Source organism: Phyllostomus hastatus, unplaced genomic scaffold (genome assembly GCF_019186645.2).
Source record: "Phyllostomus hastatus isolate PE091 unplaced genomic scaffold, TTU_PhHast_1.1 phas_scaffold_397, whole genome shotgun sequence".
NCBI lineage: Eukaryota > Metazoa > Chordata > Mammalia > Chiroptera > Phyllostomidae > Phyllostomus > Phyllostomus hastatus.
Window position 1 is genome coordinate 3,095,127 of NW_025334029.1, and position 27,527 is coordinate 3,122,653.

Here is a 27,527-nt window from a genome sequence, read left to right on the forward strand (position 1 = left end):
AAATCTCAGAATCCCAGTGGGAGGTCTGCCACTCCCTTTCAAAGCTAACTACTTGTTTTATCTTCCCGGCCAAACTGTATCTGCATTTTTTAATAAAAACCTACTCAGGCAAGAGAGTGGGGAGCACTCCACTAGAGAGGGTGGCCAAGGTGCTCTCCACTAGAGAGAGTGGCCATTTCGTACCTATTTCTCCACAGGACTCGGTTGTCCATGTGTATGTTTTTCTTGTGTTTCAACGAGCATCTGCAAGCAATGGATACTACTGGCCAGTATCCGTCTCAATATGAGAAAGAAGAGATTTCATCATATTTCTGACAGCCTGATGAATGAAAAGAAAGCTAAATTAAGGTTGTTCTATGTGGCTATAATGGGTGGAATCCAAATCATCTTACAAAAGTTTCAGGGAGATCATTTTTGACTGAGTGTTCAATAACATATTTATCATTCCGAGGAAGAGGAACTAAGAATTCCCTGTCACAGAAAGTGTGAAGAGAGGCTAGAGAGCTCCTTGATAAGAGAAGGTACATAGAGGTGTCAAGTATCAGATGTGGATTTCAACTAGATGACTATAATTAAAGGGTATTTCCAACTCTGCAAACCTATTGTCCTATACATTTGGGAAGAACTCTCTTTATCATCTCATTCAATATTTATGGACTCAAGTTGTTGATGTACATTTTAATCCTCTATCAAACAAATAGATTTCTCAAACTCCTTAACTGATTAACTTGGTTTATTTATCTAGTTTCTGATGTCACTTTCTTAATTTCATTATAAGAAGCAACTTTGACCTCCAATTAATTCTGAAAACATATTTTTCAAACCTTTCACTACAGTAGCAATTTCAGGGGTAAGCACTTCTTGTGGTCATCCTAGCTACAGTTATTCCTAAGATGTCATTTTGGACACTGTCCATCCAACAAGGAAACAAGTCCTAAACCTTGGCATATGAAGCAATAGAATTGTCAGCAATAAGGAAATGACAAGACATAATCTCTGCCCTCAAGGAGCTGATGGACTACCGAGAGAGGTAATTTGACTCTAAAAGCAGACAGGTGAAAGCATGTTATCTTTCCTAAAATAAGAATCTTATGTTTATACATAAATCAGATGACACATTTTTAGACAGTTACTATTTAAATTAACTGGTGCTTTTTCCCACTACACTCATTAGTGTGTTTCATTCATCCATAGTGAAGATGAAATAGAATCACAGAAAGCCATATTCATTTTGGACACTGTCCATCAAACAAGGAAACAAGTACTTAACCTTGGCATATGAAGCAGTGGAATTGTAAGCAAGAAGGAACTGTTTATGGTTTTGTAAGGATTTCCCATTGTTGAATTCATCAGAATTACACTTAGCATAAAAGCTACATGTCGTGGTAAGCTCAGATATTAAAAACATTGAGAAATCTATACATTATAACACATTAGTGGTGCACACAAAATGAGAACTAACACTGCTGTAATGCTTGCACTTTAATTGAATTATCCCAGACATATTTAAACATTTGTGTGTTTCAATTTCCAGACCAAGAATTTTGAAATTAGGACCTCAGAGTGTGTTGATGTCATATCTAGCCCAGAATCCAAGGATACTCTTTCTTTAATTCATAGAAATAATATTTGTAAAGAATATGGCTTCTTGTGTTTCTATTTCATTTTCACTGTGGATGAATGAAACTCACTTATGAGTATAGTGGGGAGCATAATCACCAATTTATTTTATTTTATTTATTTATTTTAAAGAAGTGAAGAGAGGGACAAGGAGAGGTAGAAAAAAATCAATATTAGTTGGCTGTCACACATCTCCTACTGGGTAAACCCAGGTATGTTTTATTTTACTTTTTAAAGTATATTTTATTGATTATGCTATTACAGTTGTCCAAATTTTCTTTCCCCTTTATTCCCCTCCACTTACACCCCCTCACCCTCCAGCATATCCCCCCTAAGTTCATGTATATAGTTTGTACATATAAGTTCTTTGGCTTTTCCATCTATACTATTCTTAACCTCCCCCTATCTATTTATGCATACTAATTATGATTCTTATTCCCTGTACCTAGTTCCCCCATTCTCCCCGCCCCCGCTTCCTCACTGATAATCCTCCATGTGATATCCATTTTTGTGATTCTGTTACTGTTCTAGTTGCTTGCTTAGTTTTTGTTTTTTGTTTTTTTAGGTCAGTTCTTGATAGTTGTGAGTTTGTTGTCTTTTAACTGTTCATAGTTTTTTATCTTCTTTTTCTTAAGTTCCTTTAACATTTCATATAATAAGAGATTCAAGATGATGAGCTCCTTTAACCTGACCATGTCCAGGAAGCACTTCATCTGCCCTTTCATTCTAAATTGCAGCTTTGCTGCATAGAATGATCTTGGATGTAGATCCTTCCTTTTCATGACTTCCAAAACTTTTTCCAGCCTCTTCTTCCATACAAGTTTAAATTTATTTTTTAATGTGCGGATTCTTTGGTTCGCAGGCAGGCACTCAATCCACTGAGCCACATCAGCCAGGGCCATGCAATGTTTGTGAGAAATCAGCTGACAGTCTTATGGGCACACCTTTGTAGGTAACTCTCCTTTCTCTTGGTGCTTTTAAGATTCTCTCCTTATCTTTAATCTTGAATAATGATATTATGATGTATCTTGGTGTGATTCTTTTTTTTAATAGTATTTTTTTGGGGGTGGATGATTCTTCCTGGATCCAATTTTATTAGGACTCTCTGAACTTCCTGGACTTCTTGGAAGCCTATTTCCTTCCCCAGATTGTGGAAGTTCTCCTTCATTCTTTGTTCAAATACATTTTCAATTTCTTGCCTTTACTTTTCTCCTTTGGGCACTCCTACGATTTGGATGTTGGAATGTTTAAAGTTGTCACAGAATTTCTTCAGCCTCTTCTCATTTTTTTTTGAATTATTGTCTCTTCATTATATTCTGGTTATATGCTTATTTCTTCCTTTTGTTACAAATTGTTTATTGGAGTCTCAATTTTCTTCCATTCACTGTAGGTTTCCTGTATATTTTCCTTTATTTCACTCTGTATAGCCTTCGTTTCTCCTGTCATTTTGCAACTAAACTCAATCATTTCTGTGAACACCCTGATTACCTGTGTTTTGAACTCTGTGTCTGACAGGTTTTCTATCTCCTCATTGCTTAGTTCTTTTCCTAGTGATTTGATCTTTCTTTCTTTCTTTCTTTCTTTCTTTCTTTCTTTCTTTCTTTCTTTCTTTCTTTCTTTCTTCCTTCCTTTCTTCCTTTCTTCCTTTCTTCCTTCCTTTCTTTCTTCCTTCCTTTCTTTCTTCCTTCCTTCCTTTCTTCCTTCCTTCCTTTCTTTCTTTCTTTCTTTCTTTCTTTCTTTCTTTCTTTCTTTCTTTCTTTCTTTGTATGGCTCAGATATTTCACAAAGAAACTTTTTTACTGATTTCTTTTTTTTTCATTTAGGCCATGTCTTTGCTTAAGTGCACCTGTTATGTTGTAAGGGGTGTATTTGCCAGGATGGGCCAACACTCTTTGCTGCATTGTGGTGCTATCTGTGAGGGAGGGGTCAGAGAGGGAACAATGCCACTTGCTTGCTTGCTTACTCAGTTCTTGGCCCACTTTCCATCACTTCCCTTCCTTCTGAAATGCAGATTATGCCCTTTCAGGTGCTGATTCCCAAGTAGGTGGGTTTGTGTACATTCTAGGACCCTGTGGGCCACTCCAACAGATGTGTCTGTGAGAGTGGGAGTTTCTTTACTACCACAGGTAGTAAACTACTACCACAACTACCACAGGTTTATACGGACAGAGGTTTTGAGTCTTTAGCTTCCTATGCAGAAACCCTGGGTTTTGTGGTCTGTCTCATTCCCTAGTTGTTCCTCCCGGCTTATCTGAACATGAATGTGAGACCTCCCAGTCAGCCAGCCCCAGGCTCATCTACACAGTCCAATGCCTCGCCATGCATCCTCTCTGCCCTACAAGTCCATCTCTGCCCCTCTTAACAGTCTGGATGAATGTTTCTTAAACTCCTTGGTTGATAGACTTCCATGCAGTTTGATTTTTTGGCAGCTCTGTTTTTTTTTTAATTTGTTGTTATTTTTCTTTCGGTTGTATGAGGAAGTGAAGAATTTCTACCTATGTATCTGTCTTGGTGGGAACCTCCATATATAGATTCACTTCTTTTTTAGGCCAACCAATATTCTGTCGTGTAAAGGTACCACAGCTTGTTTGCTTGCTTGCTTGCTTGCTTGCTTGCTTGCTTGCTTGTTTGTTTGTTTGTTTGTTTAAATTGGTGTACAGTTACAGTTGTCCCAATTTTTCCCCTATTGCTTTCCCATAACCAGTCCCCCACCCACTCCCACAGTCTCTCCCTCCACTCCACTGTCCATGCCAATGAATTCTCTAATCATGATCTTTGGCTTCCCCTTCCCCTTCTTTCCCCTACTATTACTCCACTCCCCTCTGGTCACTGTCAGTTTGTAATGTATTTCCATGTCACTGGTTTATTTTGCTCATTTGCTTGTTTTGTTGATTAGGTTTCACATATAGGTTATGTCATATGGGATATGCCTTTCACCTATTGGCTTATATCATTTAGCATAATACTCTCCAGTTTCATCCACGCTGTCATGAAGGGTAAAAGTTTCTTCTTTCTTTCTACTATGTAGTATTTCATCATGTAAACATACAGCAGTTTTTTGATCCAGTCATTTGCTAATGGGCACTTAGGTTGCTCCCAGCACTTCACTATTTAAATTGTGCTGCTATGACTAGTGGTGTGCATAGAGTTTTTGTTAAAGATTTTTAAAAGGTTTTGTTTATTTATTTTTAGATAGAGGGGAAGGGAAGGAGAAAGAGGGAAAGGGATAACAATGTGCGGTTATCTCTTGAGTGCCACCCACTGGGGATCTGGCCCATGACCCAGGCATGTGTCCTAACTGGGAATCAAACTGGTGACCCATGGATTATATACGCCAGTGCTTAATCCACTGAGCCACACCAACCAGGTTTTTTTTTAATATTTTATTTATTTTTAGAGACAGGGGAAGCAAGGGAGAAAGAGAGGGAGAGAAACATCAATGTGTGGTTGCCTCTTGCATGCCGCTAACTGGGGGACATGGCCCGCAATCCAGACATGTGCCCTCACTGGGAATCGAACCAGAGACTCTATGGTTTGCAGGCTGAAAACCAATCCACTCAACCACACCAGGGTGTGGTGCATAGGTTATTTTGAACTGGTGACTCAAGATTCTTAGGGTACAACCCAGAAGTGGGATCCTAGATAGACTGAGAGTTCCATCTATCATTTTTTAAGACATTCCATACTTTTTTCCATAGTGGTTGCACCAATCTGCATTCCCACCAACAGTGTACTACTGTTCCATTTTCTCCACAGCCTCCTCAGAACTTGTTGTTTGTTGATTTATTTATGATAGCTGTTCTGAGCAGTGTGAAGTGGTATCTCATTGTAGTTTTAATTTGTACCTCTCTGATGGCTAGTGATGTTGGAGTGTTTTTTATTGCTGCTCAAGTACAGTTTTCCTATTTCACCTGACTTCAGCCCCACACCACAACCATCCCTGCCACCTGCCCTCAAACCAACCCACTTTGGCTTTGCCCATGTGTCCCTTTTACATGTTCCTTGATGGCCCTTCTCCTATTATCCCTCTCCCCATTCCTCTCTGGTTACTGTCAGTTTGTTCTTTCTGTCATTGTCTCTGGTTGTATTTTGCTTGATTTTTTCTTTTGTTGATTAAGTTCCACTTATAGGTGTGATGATATGGTATTTGTCTTTCACAGCCTGGCATATATCACTTAGCATAACACTCTCCAGCTGTCACAAAGGGTAGGAACTCCTTCTTTCTTTCTGTTTTTCAGTACTCCATCATGTAAATGTACCACAGTTTTTTCATCCACTCATTTACTAATGGACATTTAGGCAGTTTCCAGCACTTGGCAATTGTAAATAATGCTGCTAGGAACATTGGGATGCATAGGTTATTTTGAATTGGTGTTGTAGGAGCCTTAGGGTATAATCACTCCAGTGGTGTTGCTGAGTCAAAAGGCAGTTCCATTTTTAGTTTTCTGAGGAATTTTTTCATGTGTCTGTGGGCCCTGTGTATGTCCTCTTGGAGAAGTGTCTGTTCAGGTCCTTTGCCCATTTTTAAATTGTATTGTTCGTCTTCCTTATGTAGAGTCATGTGAATTCTTTATATATTTCAGATAAAACCCTGGCCCAGGTATTATTGGCCAATATGTTTATAAATACACTTGGTTCCTTTCCATTGTGTTGATGTTTTCTTTAGCCATGCAGAAGTGTTTCATTTTGAAGAAGTTCCATTTGTTTATTATTTATTTTATATCCCTTGCCCTAGGGGATGTATCACTGAAAATACTGCTGTGTTGGGTATCTGAAATTTTCATGGCTATGTTCGAAATTTTTCTGCCTATGGCTTTCTACTTCTTCTTGATAGTTTTGGAGGATTATATGTTTCAACAAATATGTCCATGTCATCCAGGTTTTCAAATTTCGTAGCATATACTTCATGTTTTCTTTTTAATGACCATTTGTACTTCCATGGTGTCATTGTTATTTTTCCCCTTTCATTTTTTATTTTATTTATTTTGTTCCTTTTTATTGTTTTCTTTATGAGTCTGATTAGAAGCTTGCCTATTTTGTTTATCTTCTCAAGGAACCAGCTCATGGCTCTGTTAATCCTTTGGATTGTTCTTTTAGTCTCTATGTCATTAAGTTCTGTTCTGATCTTGATTACTTCCTTCCCTCTACTCACTCTGGGCTTTGTTTGTTGTTGTTCCTCCAATTCTTGTAGAGGTAGGGTTAGGTTGTTTATTTGAAATGTTTCTATCTTTTTTAGGAAGGCCTGTGTTGCTATGAAATTCCCTCTGAGGGCTGCCTTCACTGTGTTCAATAAGTTTTGGACTCATTTTTATTTATTTCTAGAAACTTTTATTTGTCCCATGATCTCATTGTTTATACTTTCTTTTTTAAAAAAATATTATTATATATAATCTATATATTAAATATATATATATATATAATCAATTATATATATATATATATAATTGATTATGCTATTACAGTTGTTCCCTCTTCAGTCCCCTCTACCCTGCAAACCCCCTCCAACCCGCATCCCCCCCCCCTTTAGTTCATGTCCATGGGTTGTACATATAAGTTGTTTGGCTTCTAAATGTCCTATACTATTCTTACTCTTTCCCTGTCTGTTTTCTACCTACTATCTATGCTACTTGTTCTCTGTACCTTTTCCCCCTCTCTCCCACTCCCACTCCCCTGTTGATAAGCCTCCATGTGATCTCCATTTCTGTGGTTCTGTTCCTCATCTAGTTGTTTACTTAGTTTGCTTTTGTTTTTGTTTTAGGTGTGGATGTTAATGATTGAGAGTTTGCTCTTACTTTCTGTTCATATTTTTATCTTCTTTTTCTTAGATAAATTCCTTTAACATTTCATATAATGAGGGCTGGGTGATGATGAACTCCATTAACTTGGCCTTTTCTGAGAAGCACTTTGTCTGCCTTTCCGTTCTAAATGAAAGCTTTGCTGGATAGAGTAACCTTGGATGTAGGTCCTTGCCTTTCATGACGAAATACTTTCCAGCCCCTTCTCGCCTGCAAGGTCTCTTTTGAGAAATCAGGTGACAGTCTGATGGGAACTCCTTTGTAGGTTACTGTCTCCTTATCTCTTGGTGCTCCTAGGATTTTCTCCTTCATTTTTATCTTGGGTAATGTAATTATGATGTGCCTTGGTGTGTTCCTCCTTGGGTCCAACTTCTTTGGGACTCTCTGAGCTTCCTGGACTTCCTGGAAGTCTATTTCCTTCGCTAGATTGTGGAAGTTCTCCTTCATTAATTTTTCAAATAAGTTTTCAGTTTCTTGCTCTTCCTCTTCTCCTGGTACACCTATGATTCGGATATGGGATTGTTTAAAGAAGTCCTGGAGGTTCCTAAGCCTCTCCTCATGTTTTTAAATTCTTGTTTCTTCATTCATTTCTGGTTGGATGTTTCTTTCTTCCTTCTGGTCCACACCATTGATTTGAGTCCCAGTTTCCTTCTCATCACTATTGGTTTCCTGTACAGTTTTCTTTATTTCACTTAGTGTATCCTTCACTTTTTCATCTAACTTGTGACCAAATTCAACCAATTCTTTGAGCATTCTGATTACCAGTGTTTTGAATAGTGCATCTGATAGATTGGCTAGCTCTTCATCACTTAGTTGTATTTTTTTCTGGAGCTTTATTCTGTTCTTTGGTTTGAGCCATTTTTTTTTTTTGTCTGGACATGCCTATTTTGTAGTGAGGGACGGAGCCTTAGGTATTCACCCAGGCAGGGTAACCCACGTCACTGTGTTGTGATGCAGTATTTGGGGGAGGGGTCCGAGAGGGAACAATGGCGTTTTCTCTGCTCTCAGCCAGATTTCAGTCACTTCCCCCACTTCTTATAAGCAAATTGGCATTTCTGGTGCTGATTTCCAGGTGATGGGTTTGTGTATGTTCTAGGACCCTGTGGGTCTCTCCAAGGAACTCTCCTGTGAAGCTGGGAGTTTCTCCCACTGCCTCAACCTCCACAGGTGTTTCCAATCAGTGATTTGAGGCTTTATTTTCCCACACCGGGGCCCTGGGTTGTGAAGTCCATCCTGCTACCCAGTTGTTTCTCCCACTTTATCTGCATGTGAATGTGGGACCGCCCAGTCTGTAATCCACGACCTTGAGGGTTCTGTCCACTGCTGCCTTGCCAGCTAGCTGCAGCCTTTCATGTCCCGCTCCACAAATCACCCCCTCACTGGGTCCATCATCCGCCATTTTGCCTGCCCCAGTCCTCCAGCTACCATCTTGCTGCTAGTCCTCCCTGCCCGGCTGCCCCTGTCTGCCCCTCCTATTGGTCTGGATGAATGTGTCTTCTTTAACTCCTTGGTTATTGGACTTCCATACAGTTCACTTTTCTGTCAGTTCTGGTTGCTTTTTGTTTTTAAATTATTGTTGTCCTTCTTTTGGTTGTGCGAGGAGGCACAGTGTGTCTACCTAAGCCTCCATCTTGGCCAGAAGTCTGTTTATACTTTCATTGTTTAATAACATGTTATTCATTCTCCATGGATTTGATTGTTTTTTAGGTTTTCTTGAAGTTAGTTTTTACTTCAAGCCATTTTGGTCCAAGAAAATGCTTATATGATTTTACTTTTCTTGAATTTTTGAGGCTTTTTATGTGTGTGTCCTATCATGTGACCTATCTTTAAAAATGTTCCATGTACATTTGAAAAGAATGTATATTTTGCTTCTTTGGGGTGAAACTTTCTGTATGTGTCAGTTAAGTCCATTTGATCTAGCATGTCACTCAGTGCCACAGTATCCTTGTTGATGTTTTGTTTGGAAGGTCTATCCTATGTTGACAGTAGACATCATGAACCTCAGTTCATGGGGTCCACAGCATTGTAGCTGAAACAAAAGAAATTCACACGGACTACCGAATCCTGTGGAAGTAAAGAGCACATAGTATCTCTCTCCAGGGGAGCAAAAGCCTCAGCCCTTGCTCCAATGAGCTTTGATTGTCTTACTGGGCACATTACAAGAAGATGCTCATTAACTATGCACAGGCTCACTTTAGGTGGTTACCTTATACAGAAAATAAAGGAGAGGATGCTGGTAATCACATCACAGAAGAGGGATATTTGCAAATGAAAAGGCAAAAGTGGTTGAACCCATTACACTGGTCCTTGGAAGGTTTAGAATGATTTTTAGGAAATTATTTTGCAGTAAATATTTGCCACTGAGGGCTGGGCCCATGGCACGCAGGATAGCCTACTACAAGTAGGGTGTTCAAATTCCCTACTATATATGTTGTTGTCTATATCTTTCTTGAAATCCTCCAAGTTTTCCTTATATATTTGTGTAGCCCTATGTTGGATTCATATATGTTTACAATGTTTATAGCTTATGGTGGATACTTCCCTTTATAATTATTAACTGACTGTCTTTGTTACTTTTCATAGTCCTTGCTTTGAAATCACTTTGTCTTATGTAAGTATTGCTACCCCAACTTTTATTTTCCAGTCTATTTCCTTGGAATATTTTCCAACCTTTTACTTTCAGTCTGTGTAGGTCTTTTGTTTTAAGGTGGGTCTCTTATAGACAGCATATGTGTGGGTCATGTTTTCTCAACCATTCAGCTACCCTATGCCTTGTGTTTGGATCATTTAATTAATTCACATTTAAGTTGTTTTTTTTTTTTGATAGGCACTTATCCATTGCCATTTATACCTTTTGTTCCTGTGTTTCTCTCTCTCACTCTATTCCTTCATCTTAAAGCAGTTCCTTCAGCATATCTTTCAGTGCTGGTTTGGTAGAGGTATATTCTTTCAGCCTTCTTTTGTCTGGGAAACTCCTTATTTCACTTTCCATTTCAAATGAGAGCCTTGATGCATAGAGTAGTCTTGGTTGAAAGGTGTTACTTTTTATCTCTTGGAATATTTCTTGCCATTTCCTTCTGGCTTGTAATGTTTCTGTTGAGAAATCAGTTATTACCCTTATCAGAACTCCCTTGTATGTTACTAGCTGTTTTTCCCTTGCTGCCTTTAAGATTCTCTTTTTCTTTAAAATTTTGCATTTTCATTATGATATTTCTTGGAATAGGCCTCTTTGGGTTCATCTTGATTGGGACCATGTGTGCTTCCTGAATTTGCACGGCTTTTCCCTACCCAGTTAGGGAAGTTGTCTGTCATTATTTATTTCAAACAGGTTTTCTATCCCTTGCTCCTTTTCTTCTCTTTCTGGTATTCCTGTGATTTGAATGTTGTTGTGTTTCATGTTGTCCTGAAGTTCCCTTAAGCTATCTTCATACTTTATGAGTCTTTTTTCATGCTGTTGCTCTACCTGGATATTTCTTTTTACCTTGTCTTTCAGCTCACTAAGTTGGTCCTCTGCTACATCCAGCATGCTTGTAATTTCTTCAGGTGTTTTTTTTTTTTTAATTTTAGACATTATACTGTTCCTTTCTTCCTGGTTCTTATTTATAGTTCCTTTTCCTTTTCATGGTGTTGTAGTTCCCACTCAGTTCCTTGTAGTTGTCACTGAGTTTCTTGAGCATACTTATAAACATTTTTTTTCAAATTCTATATCTGATAGATCATTTGCCTCAATTTAATTTAGTTCTTTTACTTGGGATACTTCCATTCATTTCATTGGGAGTTCTTTATTTGTCTCCCCATTTTAGGTAGCTCTTTTTGCTTGCTTCTGCATCTCAGGGTGCTCTGCTTTGCCTTTCTGTCTTCATGGGATGGATTTCTGTGGTATTCAGTGGTGCTGTCTCTTTGATCTCCTCATCACAATGTTGTACAGTTGTTCTTTCTTTCATTTGTATGGGCTCTTTTGTTTTACTTGGGCTTTACTTGGTGACTTCTTTGATGGTGTATTCTACCTTCTAGTGGGCTTACTTGTAGTCACAACTCCTGCCTTGTCTTGTATGCAGTTATAAAGGTGTTGGTTAACAAAGCAGTATTACCAGATCACCAAACCTATACCAGCAAAAAGAACACCTTTAACACATCAGCTATCTCAACTGTAATTGAGCAAAAATTAATAAAGGTGAAGAGAGATTACAAATCTTGTAATATAGGGCAAAGGGAATATGAGATGACTAAAAGAGGGGAAATGTTTTTGAGTGGGAAGAGGGACGTGAATAGATAAGTGTAGAGATAGAACTGAGTCAAATAAAGAGAGAGAACAAAATTTAAAATGCAAGTAAAACAAGAAAGGGCAATGGGGAGAATGGGGTAAGAAAAGGGAAGAGTGCACTATAAGGTTTGAAGTAACATTAAAGAGGTATTTAACCAATGGTTGCTAAATTACAGAAAAAAACCACAGCAGGGTCAATAGCAAGTATGACTAAATAAAGTTTATTAAAGTGGAACAGGAATAAAAATTTTGTATGGAAGAGAAATGTAAACATAGGTGTCTACAGTAAAGAAAAATGTTTTGGAGGGGGAGGGGAAAGCAAACTAATAAGAGTAAGGAGTTTCCCCAGGTTGAGAGAGGGGGAAATTTTGAAATAAAATTCCTCACTCAACTGATCAGGGAAAAAGGAAGGCAAAATGGAGTAAGATGGGGGAAAGTGTTCTATAGTATTTAAAGTAAAAACAAATAGTAAACAAGTAGGAGTTCCATTGGAGAAGTACAGTAATAGTCATTGTATTTCTCCCAGCTAACCACTGTTTATAAAGGTGGGAAGGAAATTAGAGTCTTATAAGAGAGAGCAAAGAATGTGAGCTGAAGTAAGAAAGAAGAGCACTAATGCAAGATTGGATGGAAGAGAAATAGTGAGAGTAATGGATAGGTATATATGGCTTACTGTGAAAGAAAATTAAGTTTACATCAACAGTAAGAAAAGTCAGAAAGATGGCAAAATGGAGTAAGACCAGGGAAGGGCGCTATGTGGAATTTGGAATAATACTACAATGACAAAAGATATAATCTGAATAAAAAGAATAAAAAATAAAGGAGCAAAAGTAGTGAGTTATTTGGAATACAAGTGAAGTGAAAGAAGAAAAATTAAAATGCAAATGAAATGGAACAAAACAAACAAAAGCCAAGAAAACAAAAATTTAAAAAAAAAGAAGAAAGAAATTTAAAAAACACAAGTTCTGATGAAGATCTAGGTGAAGTTTGTCTCAGCTGTTGGTTTTCACCTTCTTACTTCTTTCAGGACCCATCTCTGGTTTTCTGTAAGCTCCAGGTCTTGGGTGGGTCATCCAACTTCTGGCAACGAAGCTTGTATCTCCTTCCACTGCATCTAGAGGGAGCTTCCTTTGAGGTTTCTGTGTCTTCCCTGGGAGGCACTGTTCAGTCTTCTGAGAAAATTGTGGGTGCATTTCCTCTGCCCCTACACCTACGGTCTTAGTCTGTCCCAGTTTACTTCCAATAATGTATAGTCTCTGCTTAAATAGCTGTCTATTTCACAGGGGGCGGGGGGGTAATCTGTGTAAGAGGGCCAGATCTCTCCTGCATGGTGTAGTCTGCAACTCTGTGTGTGAGCTAAGTCTGGACAGCACCTTGAATCCCACTTGTTTTACCCTTAACTTCCTGTTTTAATGGCCTCAGTGAGATAGGGCCCTAGGGCCTAGTGTACTTTGTCTCCCTGTGGGGAGTTAAAAATTGGCCCTTTTATGCATTAGCCTTGCTTTCTTACTCTTGCAAAAAAAGAAAAAGAAAAAGAAAAAAGAAAAGAAAAGAAAAGAAAAGAAGGAAGGAAGGAAGGAAGGAAGGAAGGAAGGAAGGAAGGAAGGAAGGAAGGAAGGAAGGAAGGAAGGAAAGGAAAGGAAAAGGAAAGGAAAGGAAAGGAAAGGAAAGGAAAGGAAAGGAAAGGAAAGGAAAGGAAAGGAAAGGAAAGGAAAGGAAAGAAAAAAGGAAAGGAAGGAAAGAAATAAAAAAGAAATAAAAGTCCCCCTGTTGTTTGTTAAATCTGCCCAGCTGGTTGTGCACATCTTCCCAGCTCCTCCAGGTGTGGGGGGGTTGGGTTCAATTTTCCCCTTCTGGTGGTTCCACCAAGGCAGGGGGCTCAGTCTAGCCTACAATAATCAGAAGTACACAGTTCCTAGCCCACTTCCCTCAGAGCATTCTGCAGCCCACACTCTCCACTCTTCACCATTGCACCAGCCTGGGGCTGAGAAACCAACTCATTTTGAACCCTTTGATAAATCTGCCAGAGGCAATGAGTGGGAGCAAATTGCACCCACAATCCCTCTTTGATGGCCAGGCAGCTGCCCATGTGAGGTGTCTGCCCAATGTGCTTCAGCTGCCTTTTTGAAAAAAGTCCCTGTGGGCACTTCTACCACTCCAAGACACTTCCCAGTTTTCCACACATTCCAGCTCTCTGGAAATTTAAGAGTCTACATTTTTCATGGCCAGTTGTAATCCTCCTCTTCTCCAGCTCCAGATGCAGCCAGAATTTCCCCTACTCTCTGTCACTGCCCCGGCTGGTGACCACTGACCCAGCTTGGGTGCACCAGTAACTGTGTGCAGCCTGTTTCTCCTCAGCAACTTTGTGCATTCAAGTCATTCCTGGCACAGGTCTGTGGTTTCACTGCTCTGGAAGGGGAGGTAGCTGCTAAGCTGCTATCCGTGACCTGGCTCTTCTCTGATGTTGTCCACACTTCAGCAGTGGTTTCTGGTGACACATCTCAGGACTTTCCCCGTCCACTTATAAAACCTCTTTACTGCCTATTTTGAGGCATCCTCTACACACTTTGGCTTCCATACCTCATAGCAGCCAAGATTGTGTGACTGTTCAGTTTGTCTTTCAGAAGATCAGCTAAGAGTCCCAACTGAGTTCACAAGCAAGTGGGCTCAGCTCCCACCTACTTCACAGACATCTTCTGCTGCCTGCCCACGGCGTTTTTATTCATTCATCTACTGATGGACACTTGGGCTGCTTCTAAACCTTGGCTATTGTAAATAATGCTGCAATGAATATAGGTGTGCGTATATTCCTTCAAATTTATGTGTCAGGTTTATTTTAATATACTCTCAGAAGTGCAATTTCTGGGTCATACAGGAGTTCCATTTTTAATTTTTTGAAGTAACTTCATATAGCTTTCCACAGTGGCTGCACCAATCTGCATTTTCACCAACAGTACATGCAAGTTCACTTTTCTCCACATCCTAGCCAGCACTTGTTGTTTGTTGATATATTGATCATCACCATTCTAACAGGTGTGTGGTGGTATCTCATGGTGGTTTTAATTTGCATTTCTCTGATGATTAGTAATATTGTACATTTTTCATATGTTTATAGGTAATCTTTATGTCTTCTTGGGGAAGTGTCTATTGAGGTCCTTTGCCCATTTTTAATAGGATTGGGATTTTTTTTTGAGTTTTATACATTCTTTGTAAATTTTGGTTATTAACCCCTTATCAGATGTATCATTGGCAAATACATTCTCCCATTCAATGGGGTTTCTTTTTATTTTGTTAATGAATTCCTTTGCTGTGCAAAAAGTCTTAGATAGATATAGTTCCATTTTTCAATTTTTCTTTTTGTTTCCCTTGTCCAAGAAAAAAATATTCCTATGATAAATGTCTGAGATATTATGCATAAGTTTTCTTCTAGGATTTTTATGGTTTCAAGTTTAACATTTCAGTACTTAATTTATTTTTAATTATCTTGCATATGGTGTAAGAAGGTGTTCTAATTTAATTTTTGCATGTGTCTGCCCTATTCTCCCAACATCATTTATTGAATAAGAATATTCTTATTCCACTGAATGATTTTTGCCTCCGTTGTCAAATATTAATTGACTGTAAAGGCATGGATTTATTTCTATGCTCACTATTCTGTTCTTTGGATCTATATGTCTGTTTTGATTTCAATACCATGCTGTTTTGATTACTATGGCCTTATATTATAGTTTGATATCAGGTAGCATAATACCTCCAACTTGTCCTTCTTTCTTTAGATGGCTGTTACTATTCAAGATCTTGTATGGTTCCATATAAGTTTGGGGATTATTGGGGATATTTGTTGTACTACTGTGAAATATGCCATTGATATCTTGATAGTAATTGCACTGAATCTATAGATTGCTTTGGGTAGTATGGGCATTTTAATGATAAGTCTTTCTATTCATAAATATGGTATATGCTTCCACTTATTCATATCTTCTTTGATTTCTTTCTTCATGGCCTTATAATTTTCCAAATACAGGTCTTTTACTTCCTTAGTTAAATTTATTTCTAGGTATTCTATTGTTTTTGAAGCATTTGTGAATGGAATATTTTTAAAGATTCCTTTTCTGATAGTTTATAATTGGTGTATAAAAATGAAATTGATTTCTGGATATTTCTTTTGTACCCTGCTAGTTTACTGACTTCATTTACCATTCTAGTAGTTTTTTGGTGGACTCTATAGGATTCTCTATATACAGTACCATATAATTTGCAAATAATGACAGTTTTACTTCTTCTTTTCAAGTTTGGGTGACTTGTATTTCTTATTTTTGTCTGACTGATGTGGCTAGGAGTTCCAGTTTTATATTGATTTTGAGTGGTGAAACCAGACATCCTTGTCTTATTCCCAGTTTTAAGGGAAACACTTCTGGGTTTTGTCCATTGAATATGATGTTGGTATTGGTTTGTCATAATAGGCTGTTATTAAGTTGAGCTATGTTCCATCTATTCCCACTTTGTTGAGAGTTTTTATCATAATGGGTGTTGGATTTTACTGAATACTTTCTCTGCATCTATTGATATGATCATGTGGTTTTTATTGTTCATTTTGTTCATGTGGTGTATAGGGATTATTGATTTGCAGAAATTGTATGGGTTGGCCAGAGGGTTCATTCAGTTTTGTCTGTAAGATGGCTTTAGTAGAGCTTATTGTCTTTAACTTCACTCTAATTTGTCAAGTTATATTTTGACAGCTGTTATATCAACATGCATTTAAAAATGCTTATCAAAATTGATTTTTGTGTAGCTATTTTAATATTGAAGATGGAAGAAAATGAGCAGCAATTCTGGCATATTATGCTTTATTATTTCAATAAGGGTAAAAGCACAACTAAAACACACCAAAAATGTGCAGAATATGGAGAATGTGCTGTGATTGATTGAATGTGTTAAAGGTAGTTTGTGAAGTTTTGTGCTTGAGATTTCTTGCTGGACAATGCTCCACAGTTAGGTAAATCAGTTGAAGTTGACAGCAATTGAATCAAGACATTAATTGGAAACAATCAATGTTATACCATGTAGGTGGCCTTGGCTGGTGTTACTCAATGGATTGAGTCCTGGCCTTCAAACCAAAAGTTCGCCAATTTAATTCCCAGTCAGGGCACATGCCTGGGTTGCCATCCAGGTCCCCAGTAGGGGGTGTATAAGAGCCAACCAATGATTGATGTTTCTATCCCTCTTTTTCTTCCTCCTTCCCCTTCTCTCTAAAAATAAACAAATAAAAATCCTTTTAAAAATGGTTATAACTAGTTCCAGTCAAGATGGAAGTGGCATAAGTAGAAACCCTTCTCTTCCTCACACAATCAAAAGGAGGATAACAACCAATCTAAAATCAATAAACAACCAAAAGTGCCAGAAAAACAAACTGCAGGGAACTCCAACAACCAACTAATTAAAGAAAAATCAACCAGAACAACCAGACTGGTAATATGGTCAACACTGTAGGCCATGGAGGCAGGGCTGGCTGCCGAGCTCCATGTTGTACAGGAGGGGCTGACTTAAGGGGAAAACTGAGACTCAGAGCTGACCGTGGGCTACAGGTGGGGTTGCCACTGTGGGAGAAATATCCAGTCTCACACAAGAGTTTGTTGAAAAGTGCACTAGAGACTAGTGGACCACACAGTTCCCTCTCTGCCCCCTCCTCCACAGGCAGGGCCACAGCGCAACAAAGAGGGTTGCCTGGTCCGAGTGAATACCTAAGGCCCTGACCCCTTACAACACATCAGCTGCACCAAGACAAAGAAATATGGCCCAGATGAAAGAACAGAGAAAAGCCTCAGAAAGAAAACTAAGTGAGGAGGAAGTTGCCAACCTATCGAATGGAGAGTTCAAAGCTCTGGTAATAAAAATGCTCACAGAACTGATTGAGCTTGGTCAGAAAAAAAAATGAAGGATATCCAAAGTGAAATAAAGCAAACTATTCAGGGAACCAACAGTGACAGGAAGGAAACCAGGACTCAAAATAACGATTTGGAACAAAAGAAAGAAATGGACATACATCCAAAAGAAAAAGAAGAAACAAGAATTCAAAAAAAATGAAGAGACTTAGGAATCTCTGAGACAACTTGAAACATTCCAATATCTGAATTATGGGAGTGCCAGAAGGAGAACAACAGCAAGGAATTGAAAACTTACTTGAACAAATAATGAGGGAAAGCTTCCCCAATCTCGGTGAAGGAAATAGACTTCCAAGAAGTTCAGGAAGCCCTGAGAGTTCCAAAGAAGTTGGGCCCAAACAGGAACACACCAAGGCACATCTTAAATTACCCAAGATTAAAGGCATAGAGAAAATCCTAAAAGAAGCAAGGAGAAAGGAGAGAGTTACCTACAAAGGAGTTCCCATGAGGATATGACCCAATTTCTCAAAAGAAACACTGCAGGCAAGAAGAGGCTGGGAAGAAGTATTCCAAGTCATGAAAGGCAAGGACCTACATCCAAGATTGCTCTATCCAGCAAAGCTTTCATTTAAAATGGAAGGGCAGATAAGGTGCTTCCAAGATAATGTCAAATTAAAGGAGTTCATCATCACCAATCCATTATTATATGAAATGTTGAAGGGACTTATCTAAGAGAGATAAAAAATATGAACATGAAAATGACAACAAACTCACAGCTATCGACAAAGGAACCTAAAAGAAAAGAAAAACAACAAAAGCAAAAACTACGCAAACAACCAGAATAGAAACAGAAACATAGAAATGGACATCACATGGAGGGATTTCAGTGGGGAGGGAGAAGGAAGGAATAGGGGAGGGAAGGTACAGGAAAGAAGAAGCATAATTAGTAGGCATAAAATATATGAGGAGAGATAAAAAGTGGTATAGGAAACAGATGACTCAAAAAATTTATATGTATAACCTATGGACATGAACTAAGGCAGGGAAATGCTGGAGGGTTGGGGGTGCAGGGTGGAGGAGGGATAAAGGGGGGAATATTGGGAAAACTATAATAGCATAATCAATAAAAACTTTAAAAAATGGTTATACCATGCAGAAGGAGATAGCTGGCATAGCCAAAATACCCAAATCAAGCATTGAAAATAATTTGTACCAGCTTGGTTATGTTAATCACTTTGATGTTTGGGTTCCACATAAGTGAAATAAACCTTCTTGAAGAGTAAGGGTCAAGTCAAGGAACATGTATAAAGGACCCCTGGACAAGGACAATGGGAGGGGAGTGGGCAAGGCAGAGGAAGGTAAAGGGGGAAATGGGGACAATTGTAATTGAACAACAATAAACAAATAGATAAATAAATAAATTTCTATTAAAAAAAACCTTCTTGACCTTATTTCCACATATAACTCTGTACTTAAATGTAATGAAAATGTTCCATTTCTAAAACCAAATTCTTATGGGTAATGAAAACTGGACACTTTACAATAATGTAGAACAGAAGAGACTGTGGGGCAAATGAAATGGACCATGACCAATCACACAAAAGATTGATCTACATCCAAAGAAGGTGATGTTGTGTGTATGGTGGGATTGAAGGGAGTCTTCTATTATGGGCTCCTTCTGGAAAACTGAACAATTAATTTCAACAAGTATTGCTCTCATAGACCAAATGAAACCAGCAATTGTTGAAAAGCATCCAGAAATAGTTGTCAGAAAATGCATAATCTTCCATCATGATAAATGCAAGACTGCATGTTTTCTCATTGCCGGGCAAAAACTGTTACAGCTTGGCTGGGAAGTTCTGATTCATCTGCCATATTCACCAGACATTTGCATCTTCAGACTGCCATAAATTATACTCTAGAAAATTCTCTTAATGGGAAATATTTCAATTCCCTGGAAGACTGAAAAGGGCACCTGGAACAATTCTTTGCTTAAAAGATAAAAATTTGGGGGCAAATGGAATTATAAAGTTGCCTGAAAAATAGCAGAAGGTAGTGGAACAAAATTATGAATTTATTTCTCAATAAAGTTATTGGTGAAAATGAAAAATGTGTCTTATTTTTACATAAAAACCAAGCAAACATTTTGACCAACCCAATACCAACTTTCCATCTCCAAGATAAATCCCACTTGATCATGGTGTGTGACATTTTTATGTATTATTGGTTCAGGTTTGGTAATATTTTTTGAGGATTTCAGCATCTATGTTCATCAGGGATATTAGCTTATAATTTTTTTTAATGTAGTGTCTTTATTTGGTAGTGGAATTAAGATAATGCTGGTCTCATAAAATGAGCTGGAGAGTTTTCCCTCCTCCTGAATTTTAGAATAGTTTGAGAAGGATAGGTGTTAGTTCCTTGAATTTAGGTAAAATTCAACTGTGAAGCTCTCCAGGAAGATCGTATGTTTATTGGAATTTATCAATTTCATCCAAATTCCCCAATATGTTGGTACATAATTATCCATATTTTCTTATACTCCCCTGTATTTCTTTTTTAAATTTTTTAAATACTTTATTTATATACTTCTTAGAAAGAGGGGAATGGGGGAGAAATAGAGGGGGAGAAACATCAAAACGCAAGAAAGACATTGACTGGTTGCTTCACTCACACCCACAACCTGGAAAACAGCCTGCAACCCAGGCATGTGCCCTGACAAAGAATCGAACATATGTCCTTTTGGTTCAAAGGCCAGTGATCAGTCCACTGAGCCACACCAACCAGGGATCCTTTGTATTTATTTGGTGCCAGTTGTTACTCTTCCTCTTTCATTTCTGATTTTATTTATTGGGGTTCTCTATCTCATTTTTTTCTAGATGAGTCTTGTTATAGGTTTGTCAACCATGTTGATTCCTTTTTTTAAACCAGCTCTTGGTTTCATTTATCTTTTGCATTGTTTTTTAAACTCTATTTCATTAGTATCTACTCTGATATTTCTTAATTCCATTATTCTGCTCACTTTAGGCTTTGTTTGTTGTTCACTTCTAAGTTACTTTAAGTGTAAAATTTACATTGATTATTTGAGATTTTTCTGTTTTTGGGTTTTTTTTTGAGATAGGACTGTAATGATATCAATTTCCCCTTTAGAACTTCTTTTACAGTGCCCCATAGATTTTGGGTTGTTGTGTTCTCATTTTCAATGTTTAAGGTATATTTTTATTTCTTCATGGATCTCATTTTCAACCTATTTATTGTTTATTAAAATATTATTTAGCCTATATGTCTTTGTATTTTTCAGGATTTTTTTTTCTTGTGATTGATTTCTAGTTTCATACCATTATAGTTAAAAGAGATATTTGATACAATTTCAATATTCTTAAGTTTATTGAGAAATTTTTTGTGTCCTAACATGTGGTCCATCATAAAAAATATTTCTTGCATATTTGAAAAGAATACATATTTTTCTGCTTTGGTTTGAAATATTCTGAGGATACCAATTAAAGCCATCTGATCTAGTGTGTCATTTAAGGAAACTACTTCCTTATAGATTTTATGCCTGGAAGATTTATTCTTTGATGTCCTTCGGGTGTTAAAAATCCCTACTAAGACTATTACTATCAGTCTTTCCTTTTTAGTCAATTAACATCCATTCTAAATATTTAGGTAGTCCTGTTTTGGGTGCAGAAATATTAACAAGGGTTATATCCTCTTATTGGATTGCACCCTTTGTCATTATGTAGTGTCCTTCTTTGTATCTTATTAAATCTAGGAGGGAAATAATCAAGATCAGAGCTGAATTAAATGACATAGAGACTAAAGGAAAAATTCAAAGGATGGATAAATCCAAGAGTTGGTTTATTTAAAAGATAGATAAAATTGACACACCTTTAACCAGACACATCAAGAGAAAAGAGAGAGAGGGCCCAAATGAATAAAAACAGAAACAAAAGAGGAGAAATTTCAACTGATACCATGGAAATACAAAGGATTGTAATAAATTAATATGACCAATTATATGCCAAGCGATTTGAAAGCATGGGCAAAATGGATAAATTTCTAGAAATATATAATCATCCAAAACTGAACCAGGAAGAAACAGAACACATAAACAGACTGATGTCAGCTGATGAAATTGAAGCAGTAATCAAAAAACTCCTGGCAAACAAAACCTCTGGCCCAGTCGTTTTCACAGGAAAATTTTACAAAATATGTAAGGAAGAGATAGCCTTTAAACTTCTCAAACTATTCCAAAAAAATCCAAGAAGAGGAAAAGTTCCAAAAGTCTTTGTATGAGGCCAGTGTTATCCTAACCCCAAATCCAGAGAAAGACACAACAAAGAAAGAAAACCACAGGCTGATATCTCTGATGAACATAGATGCTAAAATCCTCAACAAAATATTGGCAAACCACATCCACCAATATATTAAAAAGATCATACAGAATTATCAAGTGGAATTCATCACAGGGATGCAATGTTCATACAATATTCAAAAACCAACATAATACAATGCATAAAGAAAAGGAAAGACAAAAATCACATGGTCATATCAATAGATGCAAAAAAAGCATTTGATAAAGTACAGTACCAATTTATAGTATAAAGACTCAACCCCAGCTAGTGTAGCTCCATGGATTGAATTTAGGCCTGCAAACCAAAGGGTTACTGGTTTGATTCCCAGTAAGGGCACATTCCTAGTTTGTTTGCCAGGACCCAGTGGTGGGCGGTGCTCAGGAGACCCCACACATTGATGTTTCTCTCTTCTCTTTCTCCCTCTCTACCCCTCTCTAAAAATAAATAAATAAATATTTAAAAAATAAAAAATAAAAACAGAAATGAGGGAGTAGAGGGAACATACATACCTCAACATAATCAAGGCCAAATGCCAGAAATCTACACCCAACATCATACTCAAAGGGCTAAATTTATAAGCTTCCCCTCTAAGATCAGGAACAAGACAAGGGTGTCTGCTTTCACCACTATTATTCAACATTGTATTGGAAGTTCTAGTCACAGTGATCAGAGAAGAAAAATAAATAAAGGACATTTAAATTGGAAAGGAGGAAGTAAAATGGTCATTGTTTGCAGATGACGTGATATTGTATGTAGAAAACTGTATGGACTCCACCAAAAAACTACATGACACAATAAATAAATTAGTCAAAAAAGTGGGATACAAAGTCAATATTCAGAAATTGAAGGCATATTCATATACCAACAATGAAATATCCTAAACAGAACTTAGGAAAAATCACATTTGCTTTAGCACCAAGAAAAAATGAAATACCTAGGTACAAACCTAACCAAGTAGGTAAAAGACCTATACTCACAAAACTACACAACACTGAAAAAAGAAATTAAGGAAGACACAAAGATATGGAAACATGTACTACATTTATGGACTGAAAGAATTAATACCATCAAAATACCCATACTCCTCAAAGAAATTTGTAGATTCAACATGATCCCTATTAAAACACCAGTAACATATTTCACAGATCTAGAACAAATATTTAAAAAAATTTACATGGAACCAAATATGGTCCTGCATAGCCTCAGCAATTTGAGAAAAAAGAACAAAGTAGTAATGATCATAATATATGATATCAAACTGTATTACAAGACCACTGTAACCAAAATGGTTTGGTACTAGCAAAAGAACAGACACCTGAATCCATGGAACAGAATAGAGAGCCCAGACATAAACCCATGTCAACATGGTTAATTAACATTTCACAAAGTGGGCAAGAGAATAAAATAGAGTAAAAATAGCCTCTACAACAAATGGTGTTGGAGGATCTGGACAGGTACATGCAAACAAACAAACAAAAAAAGAAACCGAAGCAGCGAATTACACCATACACAAAAATAAGGTCAAGAAGGATAAAATGACTTAAATATAAGTCATGATACCATAAAAGTCCTAGAGGAGAACATAGGCAGGAATATTTCAGATATTCCATGCAGCAATATTTTCACTGATGTGTTCTCTAAAACAAGGGACATAAAGGAAAGAATAAACAAGTGGGATTTCATAAAAATATAAAGCATGTGCACAGATAAAGAAAACATCAACAAAACGAAAAGGAAATCAACCATATGGGGAAATATATTTGCCAATGATACCTTGAACAAGGGTTTGATCTCCAAAATATATAAAGAACTCACATAACTCCACTTCAGAAAGACAAATAACCTATTTAAAAAAATGGGTAAAGGACCTGAACAGACACTTCTACAAGGAGGATATACAGAGGTCCCAGAGATATATGAAATGATGCTCAGCATCACTAGTCATCAGACAGATGCAATTTAAAACCACAATGAGATACAACTTCACACTGGTGAGTATGGTGATCATAACCAAATCAACAAACAAGCAAGTGCTGGCAAGGTTGTGGATAAAAGGGAACCTTAGTACACTGTTGGTAGGAATGCAGACTGGTACACCTACTATGGAAAGCAGTATAGAATTTCCTCAAAAAACTAAAGTGGAATTGCCTTTTCACCTGGCAATTCCACTGCTGGGATTATAATCTAGGAATCCTGAAATACCAATTCAAAATAACTTATTCATCCCAATGTTCACAGCAGCACAATTTACAATATCCAAATGTTTGAAGCAACCTAAGTGCCCACCTATAAATTAGTGGATCAAAAAATTTTGGTGCATTTACACAATGGAATACTATGCAGCAGAAAAAAGAAAGAGTTCCTACCCTTTATGCCGTTTATGACAGCATGGATGGCTCTGGAGAGCTTTATGCTAAGTGAAATCAGCCAAGCAATGGAAAACAAATACCATATGATCTTATGTATAAATGGGACCTAATCAACAAACAAACAAGCAAGCAAAATATAACCAGTGACGTTGAAATGAATAACAAACTGACAGTAACCAGAGGGGAGGTGGGAGAGTATAATGGGAGGGACAGGAATAAGGGTCATCAAGGAACATCTATAAAGGACACGTGGACAAAGCCAATGTGGGGGTAGGATCAAGGGTGTGAGGTGGGAATGGCTGGGGTGTGGAAAAATGGAGACAACCTACTTGAACAACAAGAAAAAAAATCAACTGTGGTACATTTACAGAATGGAATACTACACAGTAAAAAGAAAGAAGGCACTCCTACCTTTCCCAACAGCATAGGTGGAACTAGAGAGTAGTATTGTGACTGAAATAATCCTGTTACTGAAAGACAAATGCCATATGATCTCACCTATATGTGGAAACTAATTAAGAAAATGAACAAGCAAACAAAATAGAACCAGAGACAGGGAAATAAAGAACAAACTGACAGTGACCAGAGAGGAGGGGGAGGGGATTCTGAAGGAAAGAAGAGTAATGGCCAAATCAAGGAACAGATAAAATGTACCCATGCATAAGGAGAAAGGGTAGAGGATTAAATGTGGGTGAGAGTCGTTGGGCAGGGCAAGGAAGAGCAATGGGTGAAAAAATGGGGAAAACTGTAATTGAACAACAATAAATAAATTAAATAACACTTTTGTTTACATTCTCTTTTCTCATATATGAGTATTGTTACTCCAGCTTTTTTCCTGTCCATTTGCATGAAATATTTTTTCCATTTTTTCACTTTTAGTCTGTGTGTATCTTTTGTCCTGATGTGGGTATCTGGTAGACAGCATATATATGGGTTTTATTTTCTTATCTTCTCAGCTACCTTATTGCTTTTGATTGAAGTATTTAAGCCATTTACATGTAAAGGGATTATTGATAAGTACATATGTATTCATTGCCATTTTATTTTTTAACTGTGTTTTTATGTGTTTCCCCTCTTTTAAAAGGAGTCCAGTTAACATTCCTTCTATACTGCTTTGGTGGTAACACATTCTGTTAGCTTTTTGTCTGGGAAGCTCTATCTTCTCCTTTCATTTTAAATGTGCTTTGCTGGGTAAAGTACTCTTGGTTGTAGGTTCTTGCTTTTCCACACTGCAAATATTTCATCCCAGTCACTTCTGGCCTCAAATGTTCCTTGTGAGAAATCAGCTGACAGTCTTACAGGAGCTCCCTTATAGGTAACTCTCTGTCTTTATCTTGTGGCTTTAAAATTCTGTCTTTGTCTTTAAACTTGGCTGTGTTAATTATGATGTATCCTGTTGTAGGGTTCATTGAGTCAAACTTGTTTGTGACTCTTCCTTCACTAGGTTAGGGAAGTTTGGGGTTATTATTTCTTCAAATAAGTCTCAGGTGGCAAACACAAGGTCTGTGGGCCAAATCTGGCCCTCTACCTTGCTTTATCTGGGCAGGCACCTTGTTTCTACCTCGTGGTAGTGCCAGGTAGAGCTCCTTGCCCCTTATTAAGGAGTAGTTGCATTTATGCAGTCCTAAGATTACATTCAGCCCTTTGAAGGCAACTGTGAGTTTGATGTGGCACCCAATGAAAAAGAGTTTGACACCTCTGAAATAGGTTTTCAATCGCTTGCTCTATCTCTTCTTCTGGTACCCATATGATGTAGACATTTTTATGCTTCATGTTGTCCCAAAGGTCCCTTAAACCATCCTCTTTTTTTTTTCTGCTCTTCTTGGATGTTTTCTGCTACCTTGCATTCAAAATTGCTGATTCAACCTGCTACTCATCCAACCTATGGTTTATTCCTTTCAGTGTGTTCTTCATTTCAGATATTGTATTTTTTATTTCTGTCATATCTTTTTTGTGGTTTCTATGTCCTTTTTCATGCTGTTGAGCACTCTTATTACCACTAATTTGAACCCTACATCTTATAAGTTGATATCCTACATTTCACTTAGCTCTTTTTCTGGAGATTTCTTCTGTTCTTTAATTTAGGGCCTGTTTCTTTGTCTCCCAATTTTGGCTGTCTTTTTGTGTTTGTTTCTACATATTAGGGAGATCTGATATGTCTTGCAGTCTTTGTAAGGTGGCCTAATGTAGTAGGTGTCCTGTGAGGTCCAGTGGTGTAATCTCTTTGATCAACTGCACTGGGTGCTCCAGAAATGTCCCTTGTATTATTTATGTGGGTGCTCCTGTTGCAATTGAGTCTTTATTGCTATTGGCCCATTTGGGTGTGGGAATTGACCCTCAGGTTGGCTGACTATAAGGATCAACCCTGACCTCAACATGGGAACTGCTGAACAGTTGCTGACCACATGAAGTAGAATTCATCTCAGCAGTGATTGGTTCCTGCAAAGATGTCCTTTTTGATATGCTACTTTTGCGACTTATTTGGATCCTACTCTGATGTTGTCTGAAACTGACTACTGGATATGTTGGTTTTGGGCCTCTTGAGAGGCACAGTGGTGTAGGCTAATGCCAGTCACAGCCCATGACTGACCCTGGGCAAATTGTTTGGAACTACAAATGATCCAGAGCTTGTAGGTGCCTCTCCTGGGCCCACACATGCATGGGAAGGACCAAATGGCTCACCAAGTCTGGATCTTACCAGTTGTGGATCCAAGGGTAAGTCCTCAAAAGTCTCAAGGTACCCTGAGATCTACCTCCACTTACCTCTGCATACCAGTTGCCTGTTAATCTCTGTCACATAAAGAGTCTCTGGCTGTATATGAGTTGCATGAGTGGCTCACAGTGAGTCAACAGGCCGAGTATAGCGGTATTAACCAAACTGATACAGGTCCAGCTCAACACCAGTGCTGAGTCTGAGACCAGTCAGTAAATGTGCCAGGTATACCAAATCTAGCTGCCATCCAATGGGTACTTACACACCTTTGTGTTGGTCCTGGGTCTCAGGAGTTGTCAGGTAGGAGTCTGCAGAATTTACCAGTTCCAAACAGAGTAAGATTTGAATATGTGAAAGAAGGGCTCTGATTCTGTTGATCTTTTCAAGGAAAAATGTCATCTCTTTGAGAGCCACACTGTCCCAGATTCTGCTGGGAGGAGATAGAGCTCATCATGGTGGGGTTTCTGGGAGTTGGGAGGATGGAGATCTCCCATGATGGGGGGGTGCCAGCTAGCTTTGGGGAAGGTGGTAT

General features: G+C 37.9%; 1 protein-coding gene across 1 annotated transcript in view; it reads left to right on the forward strand.

Moving 5' to 3' along the window:
* AFF2 (AF4/FMR2 family member 2) overlaps positions 1-27,527 on the forward strand; it is a 572,513-nt gene that overhangs the window by 104,020 nt on the left and 440,966 nt on the right. The window contains exon 5 of the mRNA XM_045820496.1: positions 17,921-17,937. Coding sequence (XP_045676452.1) covers positions 17,921-17,937 — 17 coding nt within the window. The remainder of the gene's footprint in view (positions 1-17,920; positions 17,938-27,527) is intronic.